This window comes from Sus scrofa, chromosome 2 (genome assembly GCF_054392235.1).
Source record: "Sus scrofa isolate SSC_HxYL_T2T_F1_AM1 chromosome 2, Sscrofa_HxYL_maternal_Yorkshire_Landrace_v2.0, whole genome shotgun sequence".
NCBI classification, from domain to species: Eukaryota; Metazoa; Chordata; class Mammalia; order Artiodactyla; family Suidae; genus Sus; species Sus scrofa.
In genome coordinates this window covers 4,735,607-4,750,434 of record NC_139384.1, presented here as the reverse complement: position 1 = coordinate 4,750,434, position 14,828 = coordinate 4,735,607, and the positions used below count along the sequence as shown (strand labels likewise).

At 41.4% G+C, this 14,828-nt stretch overlaps 1 protein-coding gene across 10 annotated transcripts in view; it reads right to left on the bottom strand.

Moving 5' to 3' along the window:
• The window catches only part of KMT5B (lysine methyltransferase 5B), a 57,097-nt gene that overhangs the window by 25,175 nt on the left and 17,094 nt on the right, over positions 1 to 14,828 (bottom strand). For 8 of the 10 annotated variants that reach the window (XM_085010560.1, XM_021082731.2, XM_085010563.1 and 5 more), the window contains 2 exons: positions 12,155 to 12,387; positions 4,674 to 4,821 (listed from right to left, as the gene is read on the bottom strand). In XM_085010560.1, the coding sequence (XP_084866686.1) occupies positions 4,674 to 4,821; positions 12,155 to 12,311 (305 nt within the window). In that variant the 5' untranslated portion in view covers positions 12,312 to 12,387. The remainder of the gene's footprint in view (positions 1 to 4,673; positions 4,822 to 12,154; positions 12,388 to 14,828) is intronic. The other 2 variants (XM_085010564.1, XM_021082729.2) reach the window with 1 other exon arrangement.

Here is a 14,828-nt window from a genome sequence, read left to right as displayed (position 1 = left end):
GCGCTTCATTTTTTTTTTTTCTCTTTTAGGGCCACACTTGTGGCATATGGAGGTTCCCAGGCTAGGGGTCAAATGGGAGCTGCAGCCGCCAGCCTACGCCACAGCCACAGCCACAGCAATGCAGGATCCGAGCCACGTCTGTGACCTACACCACAGCTCAGTGCAAAGCCGGATCCTTAACCACTGAGTGAGACCAGGGATCAAACCTGTGTCCTCATGGATACCAGTCGGGTTCATTACCGCTGAGCCATGATGAGAACTCCCTCAAGCACTTAATTTTAAAATGATGTTTAAAGTGATTTTATAAATTCATATTCAACAGATATGAATAACCAAATATATGAATGAGGAAAATAAAAATTAGACAGTTCCAGCAGTGGAAGGACGAAAGGGTGAGTAAGGACTGCGCCAGGCTGAAATCTGTGCCGACATGACTCTTCCCATTTCTTTTTCTTTTTCTTTTTGCTTTTTAGGGCTGTACCTGTGACATATGGGTTCCCGAGGTAGGGCTCTAATCAGAGCTATGGCTGCTGGCCTACACCACAGCCACAGTCACGACAGATCCAAGCCCCATCTGCGACCTACACCATAGCTCAGGGCAAAGCCGGATCCTTAACCCACTAAGGCCAGGGATCGAACCTGAGTCCTTAGGGATACTAGTTGGGCTCGTTACCGCCGAGCCATGACAAGAACTCCGACTCTTCACATTTTCTTTGAGTGATGCTCTCCCCACTACTCAGGGTACCCTAAAATCGCCAGTCATGCAGCCTGAACAAGGGGCGTCACTGAAAGCACCCACTCCTGCTTCACCACATTCACCCCCACTAGCTTTTTAAAATATTAATGCTATTGCCAACAACTCTTCTCTGGTAAAAAGGAAGAATTTAAGTTTCATACTTGACAAAAGTCAATTAAATTGAAATATTTCCCAACAGAGTGAAATCACTATTTTGTTCATGCTATTTCTAGGCATTCCCGCCACACCCCTGACTGCCATGTTAGTAAATACAGGGATATGTTAAGATTAAAACAAAAGCAATTCATAAAATAGCCAGTTTGAGAAATCCTCAAATAATTAAGCATCTGTTTCTAAACAGTGTTCCTGAAGGTACAACTGAAAGAAGTCGAAGTGAAGAGAAGGACATAAAAAGAGAGAAACTAAAAAATGACATCAAATTACAAACGTATCAACCTACGAAAAAAAGAGACCACTTATATAAGTAACATACAGACAGCTTGGAGAAACAAAATCCAAGCTCTAATTACATCTTCTGGTCCCCCCCTTTTTTTTTTTTTTTGCCACAGCTGTGGCACTTGGAAGTCCTGGGGCCAGGGATCAGACCCACACCACAGCAGACACAACACCAGATCCCCAAACCCCTGACTCACCCCAGAACCCCCTTCCAGTCCCTTCTTTCTTTCTTTCTTTTTTCTTTTTCTTTTTTTTTGTCTTTTTGCCTTTTCTAGGGCCCCTCCCGAGGCATATGGAGGTTCCCAGGCTAGGGGTCCAACCTGTGTCTGCGACCTACACCACAGCTCACGGCAACGCCAGATCCTTAACCCACTGAGCAAGGCCAGGGATCGAACCTGCAACCTCATGGTTCCTAGTCGGGTTCGTTCACCGCTGCGCCACGAATGGAACTCCTCCAGTCACTTCTTTTGCATCCCAAAGAGAAGCCCACAAAAATCGAATAATATAAGGAATATTTATGATTATTGCAATTAAGCACGATGGATATTACTTATTTTCTATAAAACGTTTTTGAAATGGTTTATGTGACATTCTTGCTCAAAAGATAAAGAACTATAAATGATAGTTTCATTTTCAAATAAGTTCACTAAGATTAAATGAAACGCATACGGCTTTAAGATTAACAAGCTTCATTAGTAAAATCCTGTCTATTCCCTAAATATCAGCTTGCAAGTCTGTTAAAATACCTTTGAAATGAGTGCTCTGGGGAAAGGCAGAGAGTGAGCACACTTGTTGACACGGTGACATCAACTGCTTCACCACCCTGGTCTAAAGGGCCAACGCTTACAATGCCAACACAGCCAAGGCAGTCTCACCCGGGGACAGGAGCATCACCCACACCATCGACAGCTGTTTAGGAACTGTCTGGGTAGGTTAAATGTTGCACTGGGAAATACGGAACGGGGGTCCTTGGATACAGTAAGATCTTAAGTGTAGTGACTGCCATGTGGTCGTCCCAACCTTGACATCTTAGGACTGCATGTTTTAAAGTGAGCCCTAGAAAACAGCTGATGAGGAACTTTCTACCCCTTTATCATATCACAAAAAAGCTCAGTAGGCCAGATGGTTTAGGACCTCGCTTTGAAAGCGTAACTGGGAGCGCATCGGAAATGGAGACTCTCGAGCCCCCGAGATTGAAGCAGAACCTGCACCTTCACAAGATTTCCCAAGTGACTCAGACGTAAACCAATTACAAGAAACAGTTGTTAAGAAGGACGTCTACAGACAACACGAGTTATTTACTCTTGCAGAACCCAGTAATAGGTAATACTTCATCCTCTGGAATAGTCAAAGCATGGAGTTCCTTTCTAAGTCACTACAACTTTGATTGTAATTTTGATGGAAAAAAAATGTTTTTCCTTTTTTTTGGCCGCTCCACAGCATAGGGAAGTTCCTGGGCCAGGGACCAGATCCAAGCCGCAGCAGCTATGGCAACGCTGGATCCTTAACCCACTGTGCCGAGCCAGGGATTGAACCTGCATCCCAGAGCTCCAGCAATGCCACCGATCCCACTGCGCCATAGTGGGAACTCCTAGAAAACTTTTTAAAATGGTTTATATGCATCCATATCTCAGTATATGAGGCATAATGAAGACAGTCTGTTCCTTGAAGACTCCAGGCCATAATCACGGCTTGTGTAGTAATATTCTGAACGCCGCTAGACTGTTACGTGAAATAGTTATTCTGGGGGAAAAAAGGCTAACAAGCGAGTTAAATGCTATTAAGACCCTAACAGTACGAGAATGAGCACTGGTTGCTTATGTTCACTGGGAAAAAAGAATGTGGGCTTAAAATGATGCCAACTGGATTTTAGTTGGATGCTGATTTTCCAGAGAACAGCCATCCATTTGTCTACGCAGAAAATTTTAAAATGTGCCCCCCCCCCCAGCAGCAGGGAACTATTTTAATAACCTCTCCAGTCCATTCCAACTTCCACTTCATTTTAGTCAGTAAAGATATATGATGACAGGAAATTACATGAAAATACCACAGGCACAAGTGAACCTGCATCACTTCTTTTGGGATTTAGACCTGCCCCCCATGAATCACTGGTGACTATCTACCTAGTCACCTCTAGGGGAGTCACCAACACCGGAGCTACAAGATGCTCGAGCTAATGTGATGGAGGTAAGAGTGAACAGTGGCCCAGAACTTGCACCACACCCTAAATCTCTGCTGTAATGCTTTTCCACCAGACTCGAAAACCCTTGGTCACTGAAGTTAAAAGATAACAAAAAGTTGTAAAGTTCTGACTTTGGTGTTTGGTGGTTAATTACAAATTTATCTAAGGGCTTTTTAGGGGGAGAGATGATGTTTAAGAGAATGAGCATAGGGGAGTTCCCGTCACGACTCAGTGGAAACAAAGCTGACTAGCATCCATGAGGACTCAGGTCGGAACCCCGGCCTCCATCAGTGGGTTGGGGATCCGGCATTGCGGTGAGCTGTGGTGTAGGTTGCAGACACAGTTCAGCTCTGGTGTTACTGTGGCTGTGGTGCAGGCTGGTGGCTATATCTCTGATTCGACCTGGGAACCTCCACATGCTGCAGGTGTAGCCCTAAAAAGACAAAAAAAAAAAAAAAAAAAAAAAAAAAGAGAGAGAGAGAATTAGAATAAAAACATTTAAAGGATAATGGATCTCAAGAGCTATGTAGTATTTTACATAAGATGGCAAATGATACTCAATAAAGCAGTTACACATCTATTTTCTTATCTTCATACTGAATATAAGAACATCTTTAAAAATATTCACTCTTGGAGTTCCCTTTGTAGCTCAGCAGAAACAAATACGACTAGTATCCATGAAAATGTGGGTTTGATCCCTGGCCTCATTCAGTGGGTTAAGGACCCGGTGTTGCTGTGGTTGTGGTGTAGGCTGGCAGCAGAAGCTCCATTTCGATCCCTAGCTGAGAACTTCCATATGCTGCAAGCAACAAAAACCAAAAAAACAAACAAAATCACTCTTATAATGATTAGCTGAATCTCAAAGATTACACATACTAGCAAAACTTCCTACATACATCGGCAGTTATTTTAAAAAAGAAAAGTTTGTGATAACATCATGAAAAATACTGATGCAACCTAATTTAAGAAAAAAATACACATTTTCAAGGTTTTACAGGATGCATCTAAGATTCTTCTTTCATCTAAGATATTTCTCATCAACATTTAAATAGAATATGAAGATGCTCCTCCAGCTTTATATTTTAATAAACACCCCGAGATAAAAATAAGAACACAGAATTAAAACTGACAACCCTTGGAAGCTTTTGTTGCTTTTCTTGGCTCACACATGGAAAATCCTTCTGTAGCAAAAAACTTTCCTTTAATGTCATTTTAAATTTGACTGAAAGTAAAATTAGCCATCTCTTTTCTCAAATTCAACAACATCATCTGTCCCACGTGGGGACAGATTAAAATTACCTAGTATTCATTTTGTGTGTTTGGAAACCTAAGTAGGGATCAAGAACCAAACTGGTTGCGAGGTCATCATTCTCACAGAGCTCCTTTGCAGACATCCCGGAAGATGGTACATATCGACTCTGTCCTTCGAATCCTGAATTACCATTACCTGTAGAAAGAACAAGAAGGAAAAGTAACTCAGCGAACGCCACCCAACTTTACCTTAAAACTCTTTACCTTCATCGACCATTTAGGTTAGAAATGCAATTACTTAATTTGATCAGTTTTGGCAATTACAAATTGAGTTCCCTCTGCAAACACAGAAAACCGAACGCGGTAGACTAACCCGGTGCCGGAGTGTGTTCTGTTAGCAGATCCTGTTCTTAGGTTTCCCAGGAACAGAGAGGCTGACAGAATCTCTGGCTCAGACGCCTACTTGCCCCTCCAAGGAAGAACTGAAAACTGGATGGGCAGATGCGCATCACAGCAGCAAGACAGCCTAAGGGGCCACTCCAGACAGGGTGAGAAGGAAACGAGAACACAAGACACCCTCTGCAGTAAGCGCCAGAAGGGCAGATCTCAAGCACCAAAGGAGTCCCAAGGCGTTAACCTCAGCTTCCTGCTTTGGGGCAGGTGAGCGATGGTCATGCCCACTCTGCTGGTAGCTGAGGCTCAGAGGTTAAGAGACCTGCTCGTGATTACAGAGCTAGGTCGAAGCAGGGAAAGAAGGAAAGAGGCTGATGGGCCTATTTCTAACTTGCCTGTTTGAAACAGATCTTGAACAAATGGATAAAAAACAGGGGAGTGACTGAAATATATAATTGAAGTCCTGGGTTTAACTGTGGAAGAAAATGTAAAGAGAGGAAAGAAGGCCAAATTCGTACAAATGAAGTTTCATCAGTACTGATTTGGGTTTGATGTTTACGTCACAGCCAGTCTGCATGGAGTCAGAACCTGTATCATAGAGGATATCAGCAGTGTAACTTGAAGCCTCTGAAAATTAAGTGGTGGAAGAATGAGAGACAAAGTGAGACGTCTAACCTTTCCATCCACTCTTCCAAAAAACAAACACACACACATATAAGTCCCTGCCAGAGGGTTGGTATGTTTTGCAATCAAATTATCTGCATGTGTAAATTATTTGATGTGTAAAACTATCAAAGTTGTTCTATTTTCTACAGCTTTATTAAAATTTAAATCACGTGTCATACAACTCACCCATTTAGTGTACAATTCAATGGTTTTAAACATAGTCACAGAATTGTGTAACTATTACCACTATCAATTTTGGAACATTTTCATTACCCCCGAAAGAAACCCCATTCCTAGTAGCAGTTACTTCCCATTTCTCCCTCCCACACAGCCCCTGGTAACCACTACTCTACTTTCTCTATGAACTAGTCTGAAAAGTTCAACATGTGGTCTTCTGTGACTGGCTTGTTTCAATGAGCAGAATGCTGTTCAGGTTCATCCACGCTGTACCATCGGTACGTCATTCCTTGTTACGGCCAATGAATCTTCTACTGCATGGACAGGCCACATTCTGTTTACTCACTCTTCGGGTGAAAGATGTTTGGGCTGCTGCTATTTTTTGGCTAGTATGAGTAATGTTTCTGTGACCATTCAAGTGACAGTTTTTGTGGGTATGTATGTTTCAGCTCTCTCAGGTACATATACCTAGGAGTGGAACTGCTAGGTCATGTGGTTTTTTGAGAACCCGCCAGACCGTTTTCCAAAGTGGCCATACTCTTCTATGTTCCCCAAAACAGTGTATGAGGATTCTAAATTCTCCTCATCACCAGCACTTGCTACAATCTGTCCTTTTGATTTCAGACATTCCTATGATTGCGAAGTGGTATTTTCTGGTTTTGACTTGCATTTCCCCAATGACTAGTGCTTTTGAGCATTTTTTCCAAGTATTGGCCATTTGTATATCTTTGGAGAAAACATTTTGTCTATTCAGATCCCTTGCTCACTTAAAAACTGGAGTTTGTCTTTTATTATTGATTTATAAGAGTTCTTCATTCTTTATTTATTCTGGATACTAATTATCAGATACGTGATTTGAAAATATTTTCTCCCATCCTGTGAGCTATCTTTCCATAGTCTTGATAGTATCCCTTAAGTTTGCAACTTTGATAAATTTCACTTTACCTTCCATTTTTGTTGCTTGTGCTTTTAGTGTCCTGTCTAAGGAACCACTGCCTTATCCAAAATTATGCAAACTTATGGGAGTTCCTGCTGCGGCACAACAGAATTGTCAGCATCTTAGGAACACTGGGAAGCAGGTTCAATCCCCAGTCTGACACAGTGGGTTAAGAATCCGGCATTGCTGCAGCTGCAGTTTAGGCTCAGATCTGATCCCTGGCCTGGGAACCTCATATGCCTTGAGGCAGCCCAAAAAGGAGAAAGAAAAAAAGGAAGGAAGGGAAGAAAAGAAAGAAAAGAAAAGAAAAGGAAGGAAATTTATGACTGTTTTCTTCTAGGGATTTTATAGTTTAAACTTTTAATTTAGATCTTTAATCCACTTTAATTTTTCACAGAGTGTGAGGTCGGGTCCAACTTCATTCTTTTGCACAGGATACAGCTTTGTCAGCACCAGCTGTTGAAAAGACTATTCTTTCCTCACTTAATTTTAATGGCATTTTTTTTTATAAAAGAAAAAAAATCAACTGACTGCATACATGAGGGTTTTTCAGGATTCTTGATTCTACTCCATGAACGCATGCCTATCCACACAGTATAATACTGCTTTGATTACGGCAGCTTTGTGGTAAGCTCCGAAACTGAGACGTACGAATCTTCCAACTTTGTTCTTTTTCAAGGCTGTTTTAGCTATTCTGAATCCCCTGAATTTTCATAAGAATTTTTGATAGGGACTTCATTCCATCTGTGATCATTTGGGGAATACCGCCATTTTAACAATATTAAGCCATCTAATCAATGAATATGGAATGTCTTTCCATTTGTTTAGAACTATAATTTTTTTTCTTTCTTTTTTTTTTTTTTTGCTTTTTAGGGCCACACTCCCAGGATATGGAAGTTCCCACGCTAGGGGTCCAATCTGAGCTGTAGCCGCCAGCCTACACAACAGCCACAGCAACGTGGGATCCAAGCTGAGTCTGTGGCCTAAACCACAGCTCACAGCAACACTGGATCCTTAACCCACTGAGTGAGGCCAGGGATCGAACCTGCATCCTCATGGGTCCTAGTCGGATTCGTTTCCACTGAGCCACAATGGGAACTCCATCTTTAATTTCTTTCAATAATGCTTTGTAGTTTTCAAAGTTTTACACTTTGTTGCTAAATTTATTACTATTTTTCCTTTTTGGATTGTTTATTCAAAGTGTATAGAAATACAATTGATTTCTGTGTACTTATCTTGTATCCTGCAACCTTACTGAACTCATTTATTCTTAATAGTTTTTCAATGGATTCCTTAGGACTTTCTATATACACAATCATGTCATCTGCAAACAGAAATTGTTTTACTTCTTCCTTTCCAATCTGGGTGTCTTCTATTTTGTTTTCTTTGTTTTTAACTGCTGAAGTGAGACCTTCCAGTATAATGCCGAATAGAAGTGGGGAGAATGGTGAGAACGGGTATATTTATGTCTCGTTCCTGACCTTAAGGGAAATCATTCACCTTAAATATGACGTTAAGCTGTGGGGGTTTTGTACATGTCTTTTATCAGGTTGAAGAATTCACTTCCTTTTTTGTTGTTGTTGTTGTTGTTCTTTTTAGGGTCACACCCATGGCATATGGAGGTTCCCAAGCTAGGGGCTGAATTGAAGCTGTGGGTGATGGCCTACACCACAGCCACAGCAACGCCAGATCTGAACCGCATCTGAGACCCACACCACAGCTCACGGCAACACCAGATCCTTCACCCACTGAGTGAAGCCAGAGATTGAACCTGCATCCCCATGGATACTAGTCAAATTCATTTCTGCTGAGCCACGAAGGGAACTCCAAGAACTCACTTCTATTCCGAGTTTGCTGAGAGGGTTTTTTTTGGCGGGGGGGGGGGGGGGCGGGGGGGTGCCCATGCCTGTGGCATGAACGAGTTTCCAGGCCAGGGATCAAATCCTCACCACAGCAATGACAACACCAGATCCTTAGCCTGAGCCACCAGAGAACTTCTGCTGAGTGTTTTTATCCTGAAAGGGTGTTAAATTTTGTCAAATGCTTTTCCTGCATCTATTGGGATGATAGTATGGTTTTGTCCTTCATTCTATTACTGTGGTATATTACATTAACTGATTCTCAGATGTTAAACCAAACTTAATTCCTGGGATAAATCCCACTCGGTCAAGCTGTAGAATTATTTTCATCTGTTGCTGGATTTGGCTGGCTAGTATTTTATTGAGGATTTTTTTGCATCCATATTTATTAGTTAAAGTGGTCTGTAACCTTCTTTTCTTATGATGCCCTTGTTTTTGGTAGCAGGAAATACTGGCCTTTTCTTTGTAGGTAGTGGTTTTTTTTGTTTGTTTGTTTCTTTTTTTGTCTTTTGTTCTTGTTGTTGTTGCTATTTCTTGGGCCGCTCCCGCGGCATATGGAGGTTCCCAGGCTAGGGGTTGAATCGGAGCTGTAGCCACCGGCCTACGCCAGAGCCACAGCAACGCGGGATCCAAGCCGCGTCTGCAACCTACACCACAGCTCACAGCAACACCGGATCGTTAACCCACTGAGCAAGGGCAGGGACTGAACCCGCAACCTCATGGTTCCTAGTTGGATTCGTTAACCACTGCGCCATGACGGGAACTCCCTGTAGGTAGTGTTTTTTGTTTTGTTTTTTAAATTATTGATCCAATCTTCTTTACTTACTATAGGTTTATTCAGATTTCATATCTCTTCTTAAATCAATTTCAGTAATCTGTTACTTTCCAGAAATTTGTTCACTTTATGTAAGTTAACTAATTTCTTGGTATACAGCTGTTCATTGTATTGTTATAATCCTTTTTATTTTGGTAAGTCAGTACTAATGTCCTCTTCGTCAACTCCTGAGTCTTCTTTCTTTTTTTTTGTCTTTTTAGGGCTGCATCTGAGGCATAAGGGGGTTCCCAGGCTTGAGGTCGAATCAGAGCTACAGTTTCTGGCCTACACCATAGCCACAGCAATGCCAGATCTGAGACCCATCTGCGACCTACACCGCAGCTCACGGCAATGCCGGATCCTTTAACCCACTGAGCTAGGCCAGGGATTGAACTTGTGTCCTCGTGGATGCTAGGCAGATTTGTCTCCATTAAGCCACGACAAGAATTCCTCCATTCTTAATCAGTCTTGCTTAAAAGGTTTGCCAATTTTTGTTGCTCTTTTCAAAGAACCAACTTTTTAGTTTTGTTGATTTTCTCTAGTCTCCATTTTATTAATTTTTATTGTTACCTCCTTCCTTCAGCTTGCTCTGGGTTTAGTTTTGTTTTTCTTTTTTTCTGGTGTTTTCTGATGAAAGGTTAGATTATTTTTGAGATCTTTCTTCTTTTTAAATACAGGTGTTCACAACTATAAATCTTCCTCTATGCACTGCTTTAGCTGCATCCCATAAGTTTTGGTTTGTTGCATCATTTTCAATCATCTCAAGGTTAGGTATTTTCTCATTTTTCTTTAGCCCACTGATTATTTAAGAGTGAGTTAATTTCCACATATTTCTGTTACCTATTTCTAATTTCACTCCATTTTGATTAGAACATATATTGTATGATTTCAATCCTTTTAAATTTATTGAGGCTTATAGTATGTCCTACTGTATGGTCTATTCTGAATAATGTTTCATGTGTACTTGAAAAGAACGTGTCTTCTACTGCTGTTGGGTAGAGTGTTCTACAGACGTGTGTTAGGAAAAACTCGTTTAGAGTACTATCTGAATCTTCTTTCCTTGTGGATCTTCTGCTTAGCTGGTCTATCCACTATTAAAAGTGGGGAACTGAAGTCTCCAAATTATTATTGAATTGTCCACTTCCCCCTTCAACTTTGAGTTCTTGCCTCGTGTATTCAGTGGCTCTGATGTTAGATGAAGTCACTGCAGTTTATCTGAGACGGTGCATTGCTTCGTTTCTCTTCATTGCTGGCTCTTTTTGGCACTGTTCTTGATCAACAGCATTCAATGCGATGCTGTTCATCTTCACTCTGGGTTTTTCTATCCCATCTCTCCAAGTCTGTCTACACTTGGCAAAGTGTAGTCCATAAACAGTTATCTAAATTCTTACGTACCTACAACTAATTAAGACCTTTTTGCACTGGGTACAAAAAGGAAGCCAACAGCAATGTGCAAAAAACAAAACAACAAAATATTTGAGATGCTTAATTTTCCGACCAGAACCAATATCACTGCTCTACAGTCATGACATCTCTCAATTCCTTCAGGGGTTGAGGAGGTGTCCAAGCAGAGGAGAATCCATTTAGTCTTGGGCTCTCTCCCTACTCCTATCCCAAGCAGGAATTTCTGTCTGGCTTTTTACCTGGGCTGGTAACAGAAAAGTTAAGGGCAGCTTGGGCCCAACCAACAGCATAAACTTGTCTTGGGCTCTCTCCCTACGCCTATCCAAAGCAAAATATTCTGTCTGGTTTTTTACCTGAGCTGATGCAGAAAAGTTACAGGCAGCATGGGCCCAAAAGACAGCATAAACTCATACAAGGTACGAAGGAAATGAAATCAGAACTGGTGTTATCCCTCTGAAACTGTAGCAAACCCCGGGCTAATCAATCCAAATCTACTGTGAGTAGGCCAATTCCAACACAAACTAAAAGGCTTTTCGATTATGGAAAAATTAACCTTAAGAAAATCAAGAAATCCAAAAAGTTGCCCTCCTTAACTTGGCCAAATACTTTTGGGCAATATTCATACAGCTGCCTACTTGGGTTTACACTTATCCTGAGGTATTTTACTCTTCTTAAAAGAACTCTGAAACATGCGTCAAATCTACACTTTCTCAAACTCTCAACAAGTAAGTAGCCTCATTATCACCAAGAAGTGCAGAGGTAAAAAGGAACTCATTATCACAGTGCTTCTCTGTTAGGATAAACTGTTCAACCTGTACAAACAGAAGAAATGGCAACAATTTGAAAAGCTGCCCTTTCATTTATGTAAAGCAAAGCTGACTTCATCATTCATATTCCTCCATAGGTTTTCAAATACATATACAACTTACATCAAATATTAAATAACACAACTTGATTTTAAAAGAAATTCAGTAGCAATACTTTAATATTTTTAATAGAACAAATTAACCAGTCAGGTATAGATTCTACAAAATATAATTTAAAGTTGTGAATATAAAAACATGAAGACTGAAACTTGAGTTGTACACAAAATCTGAGGAGAATAAAAGTTGATATAACTTTGGAAGAGTAAAAAAAAAAAAAAAAACAACTATACAGTTAACTGTGAGAACATAAAAAAATTGTTTTGAAAACAGAGAACAGAATACACATTACAAACTGGAAAGAATGACTGCTCCATATCACAAGCAAAAGAGCGACAGTTGAAGTGTGTACATACATCTGCTCGACCTCCTCTCTGCGTTTTTGCCAGCCTTCACGGCGTCCTTTCCCGTGTGCTGCAATTTTGGTTGATTCTGCTGATGGTCATTAGACAACTTGCCTCCACTTCTCCTGCCATTCACCACCATGTTCTTGGATTCTCCCAACCACTTCATCCCCACAGACAGCCTGACCCAGGTGCATTTAGTCACTCTCTTCAAATAGCTTAGAGAATAATTTCAATGTTCTCTCCTAACAGAAACAAAACATGAAAAACAAAACAAAACGGGGAGGTAAATACATAAAAGACCATGCTACACAGACCCCCGAGAAAGTCTCGAGAGTTTTAAAAGCAACTTAGCAATCACTGTTTCCACTCTTTAAAACGACCCTGGCTCCCCTCCACCCTGTGTCATGCGGAGGGCTACGGTGCCCTGGACTCTGAGGGGGCTTGTTCTGCTTTGCCCACTGCTCCTTCTGAACAGCGACTGGTAACTAGGAAGTGCTCAGGAAATATCTATCCTTCAGTTACCAAAAAGAATCACCTTTGCTTCTTATCATCCCGATGTCTAGGCATGGCTCAATAACCTCCTCAAATTACACATTTCGGTAACATTCTATTAACTCTGTGAGTAAACTACCAGGAAGCTGTCTCTTATGCTCGGAGGAGCTGAAGAAAAGGCATCCAAATGAAGCTTTGTCCATAACAGCTTTGTCCCATCTTTCTGTTGTTGCTAGTCTGAAGTCAGCGTTCAAGGTATTTAAGGAACCAACACTCAAATACCAAAGTACTACCCATCGTGAAATACCTGCCTTAGCATCCCTGTACAATGGCGAGGAAAACTGAGACCATGATGTTCGCCAATACAGCGGGCAGCCCGATACCGGAGTTTTAACCAGCTGAAGTGGGGAGCAAAGCGCCTTGGATAGTGAGGGATGCTGGTAATTTCTAAGCACCTTTGGAGGTGAAGGGCAGTGGAATGAGACAGGATACCCATGACATCACCTCCTGACGGAAGGAGCTTTAGTACAAGTCCCACTAAAAAGGTCCTGGAAAGTGCCAACAGAACTTTGGAGCTAAAGGAACTTTAAGATCCTAAAACCACTCCTTCAATCTGCAGGTGGAACCAGGGCAGAGAGACTGATGGAACACACCCAACGCCACACAGTTAGCCCACAGCAGCAGCAAGAGGAGAACCCAGCCCTGCCACCCACGGGTCTCACAAAACACCCGACAAGGGCCAATTTCCCTCACTTTTTCCAAACACACAGAAAAATACATGTGATAAATTATTCCAAAGTACTCCCAGAAATGCATACCTGGAACTACCTTTCACGATTGCCAATACAAACACAAAATATTAATTCTTACCTGACCTTTGGTCTCTTTTAGGTCACAGGAATTTTGTGAGAATTCACAGTGGAATAAAATGTGTGTGTGAGCAACACACTTAGGGAAAAAGGTGAAAAACAGCTAATTCATATTAAGATACTTCTACAATTCCTCTCGTACGTGTATTTTTCTCCCCATTCCTTCACTTTTACAATTCTTCTCTAACACGTATTTTTCTCCTTCCTTCACTATTTTAATGAATTAATATTTAACTTTCATTGTGCCTATCTTTTGATTCTTCTTGTAGGTTTCGCTAACCAGAAAAAAGCCGCTGCTTAAGTAACAGGAAAGGGTGAGTAAAATACTGATACATCAGTTATAAGCCAAAGATTTTTCAATTGATACATTTTATCAAATTAAACAGAAGGCCTCCTACTGATGATCAATTATATTTCTATTTAGAAGAAAAGGCAGAGAACTCAAAGGCAGAAGTTGAGTTCTGATGCATAAAGGCAAAGAAAGCTTGGGAAAAAGGCCATGCCCAGTGACACACTTACTTCCTGGGCTGCAGAAAATGATGACCTTTTTGTCTGGCTAATTCCTTCGTGTTCCACCCGTCTTCCCTGATCCCTCAGTGCCAAAGCCAGCAAGACCCCGGACTAAAAACCTGGGTAAAAGCCTTTGTGTCACCAGACGGTGAAGGCCTGTCTGCCTCCTTAATGACTGGGAGTCTTGAGGCCAAGAACTTTCTTTTCTTTTCTCCAGCACAGTACAAAGACCAACAGACCTCGACGAATGAAAGAACAATTTAAGCTGTGGTCTACACTACCGAACAGAAACCACCACTTCTGTATGTTTTTAAACTATGAATCATAACCTGACCTCTTCAAATTCTCTTCTTCCTCCGATGCCCGTGCTGTCACAGGCACAGACCTGGCAGGAATCACAGCCGACACCACAGCAAGCTCCCCGCCATCCACCATCACGCTGCTTCACCCCCAAACTCTGCACCGCCAGAGAAAAAGAGTAAGAAGGTGGCAGAGCACTTTGGGTCCTTAAGGAAATCCATCTCAAGAATGACACATATAACCTACAACTTACAGGTAATGATAAAGGAACGTGGTTTTAAGACTCTTTAGAGTCCTTGTATGCCTCAATGATAACACATAAAATGTAACTACATGGAACAGAAAAGGGCAATGTGGCTTCCTAGGGAATTGAGAGACAAGAGAGCAAGTCATCTCTTCCCAGAGAATCCTTAGGTTGCAACCAAGCTTCCCATTCAGAGATTAAAAAATAAAAAGAAAGAAAAGAAAGAAAAGAAAACCCAGAAAAACCTGAAATAAGGCCCAGTGATCTG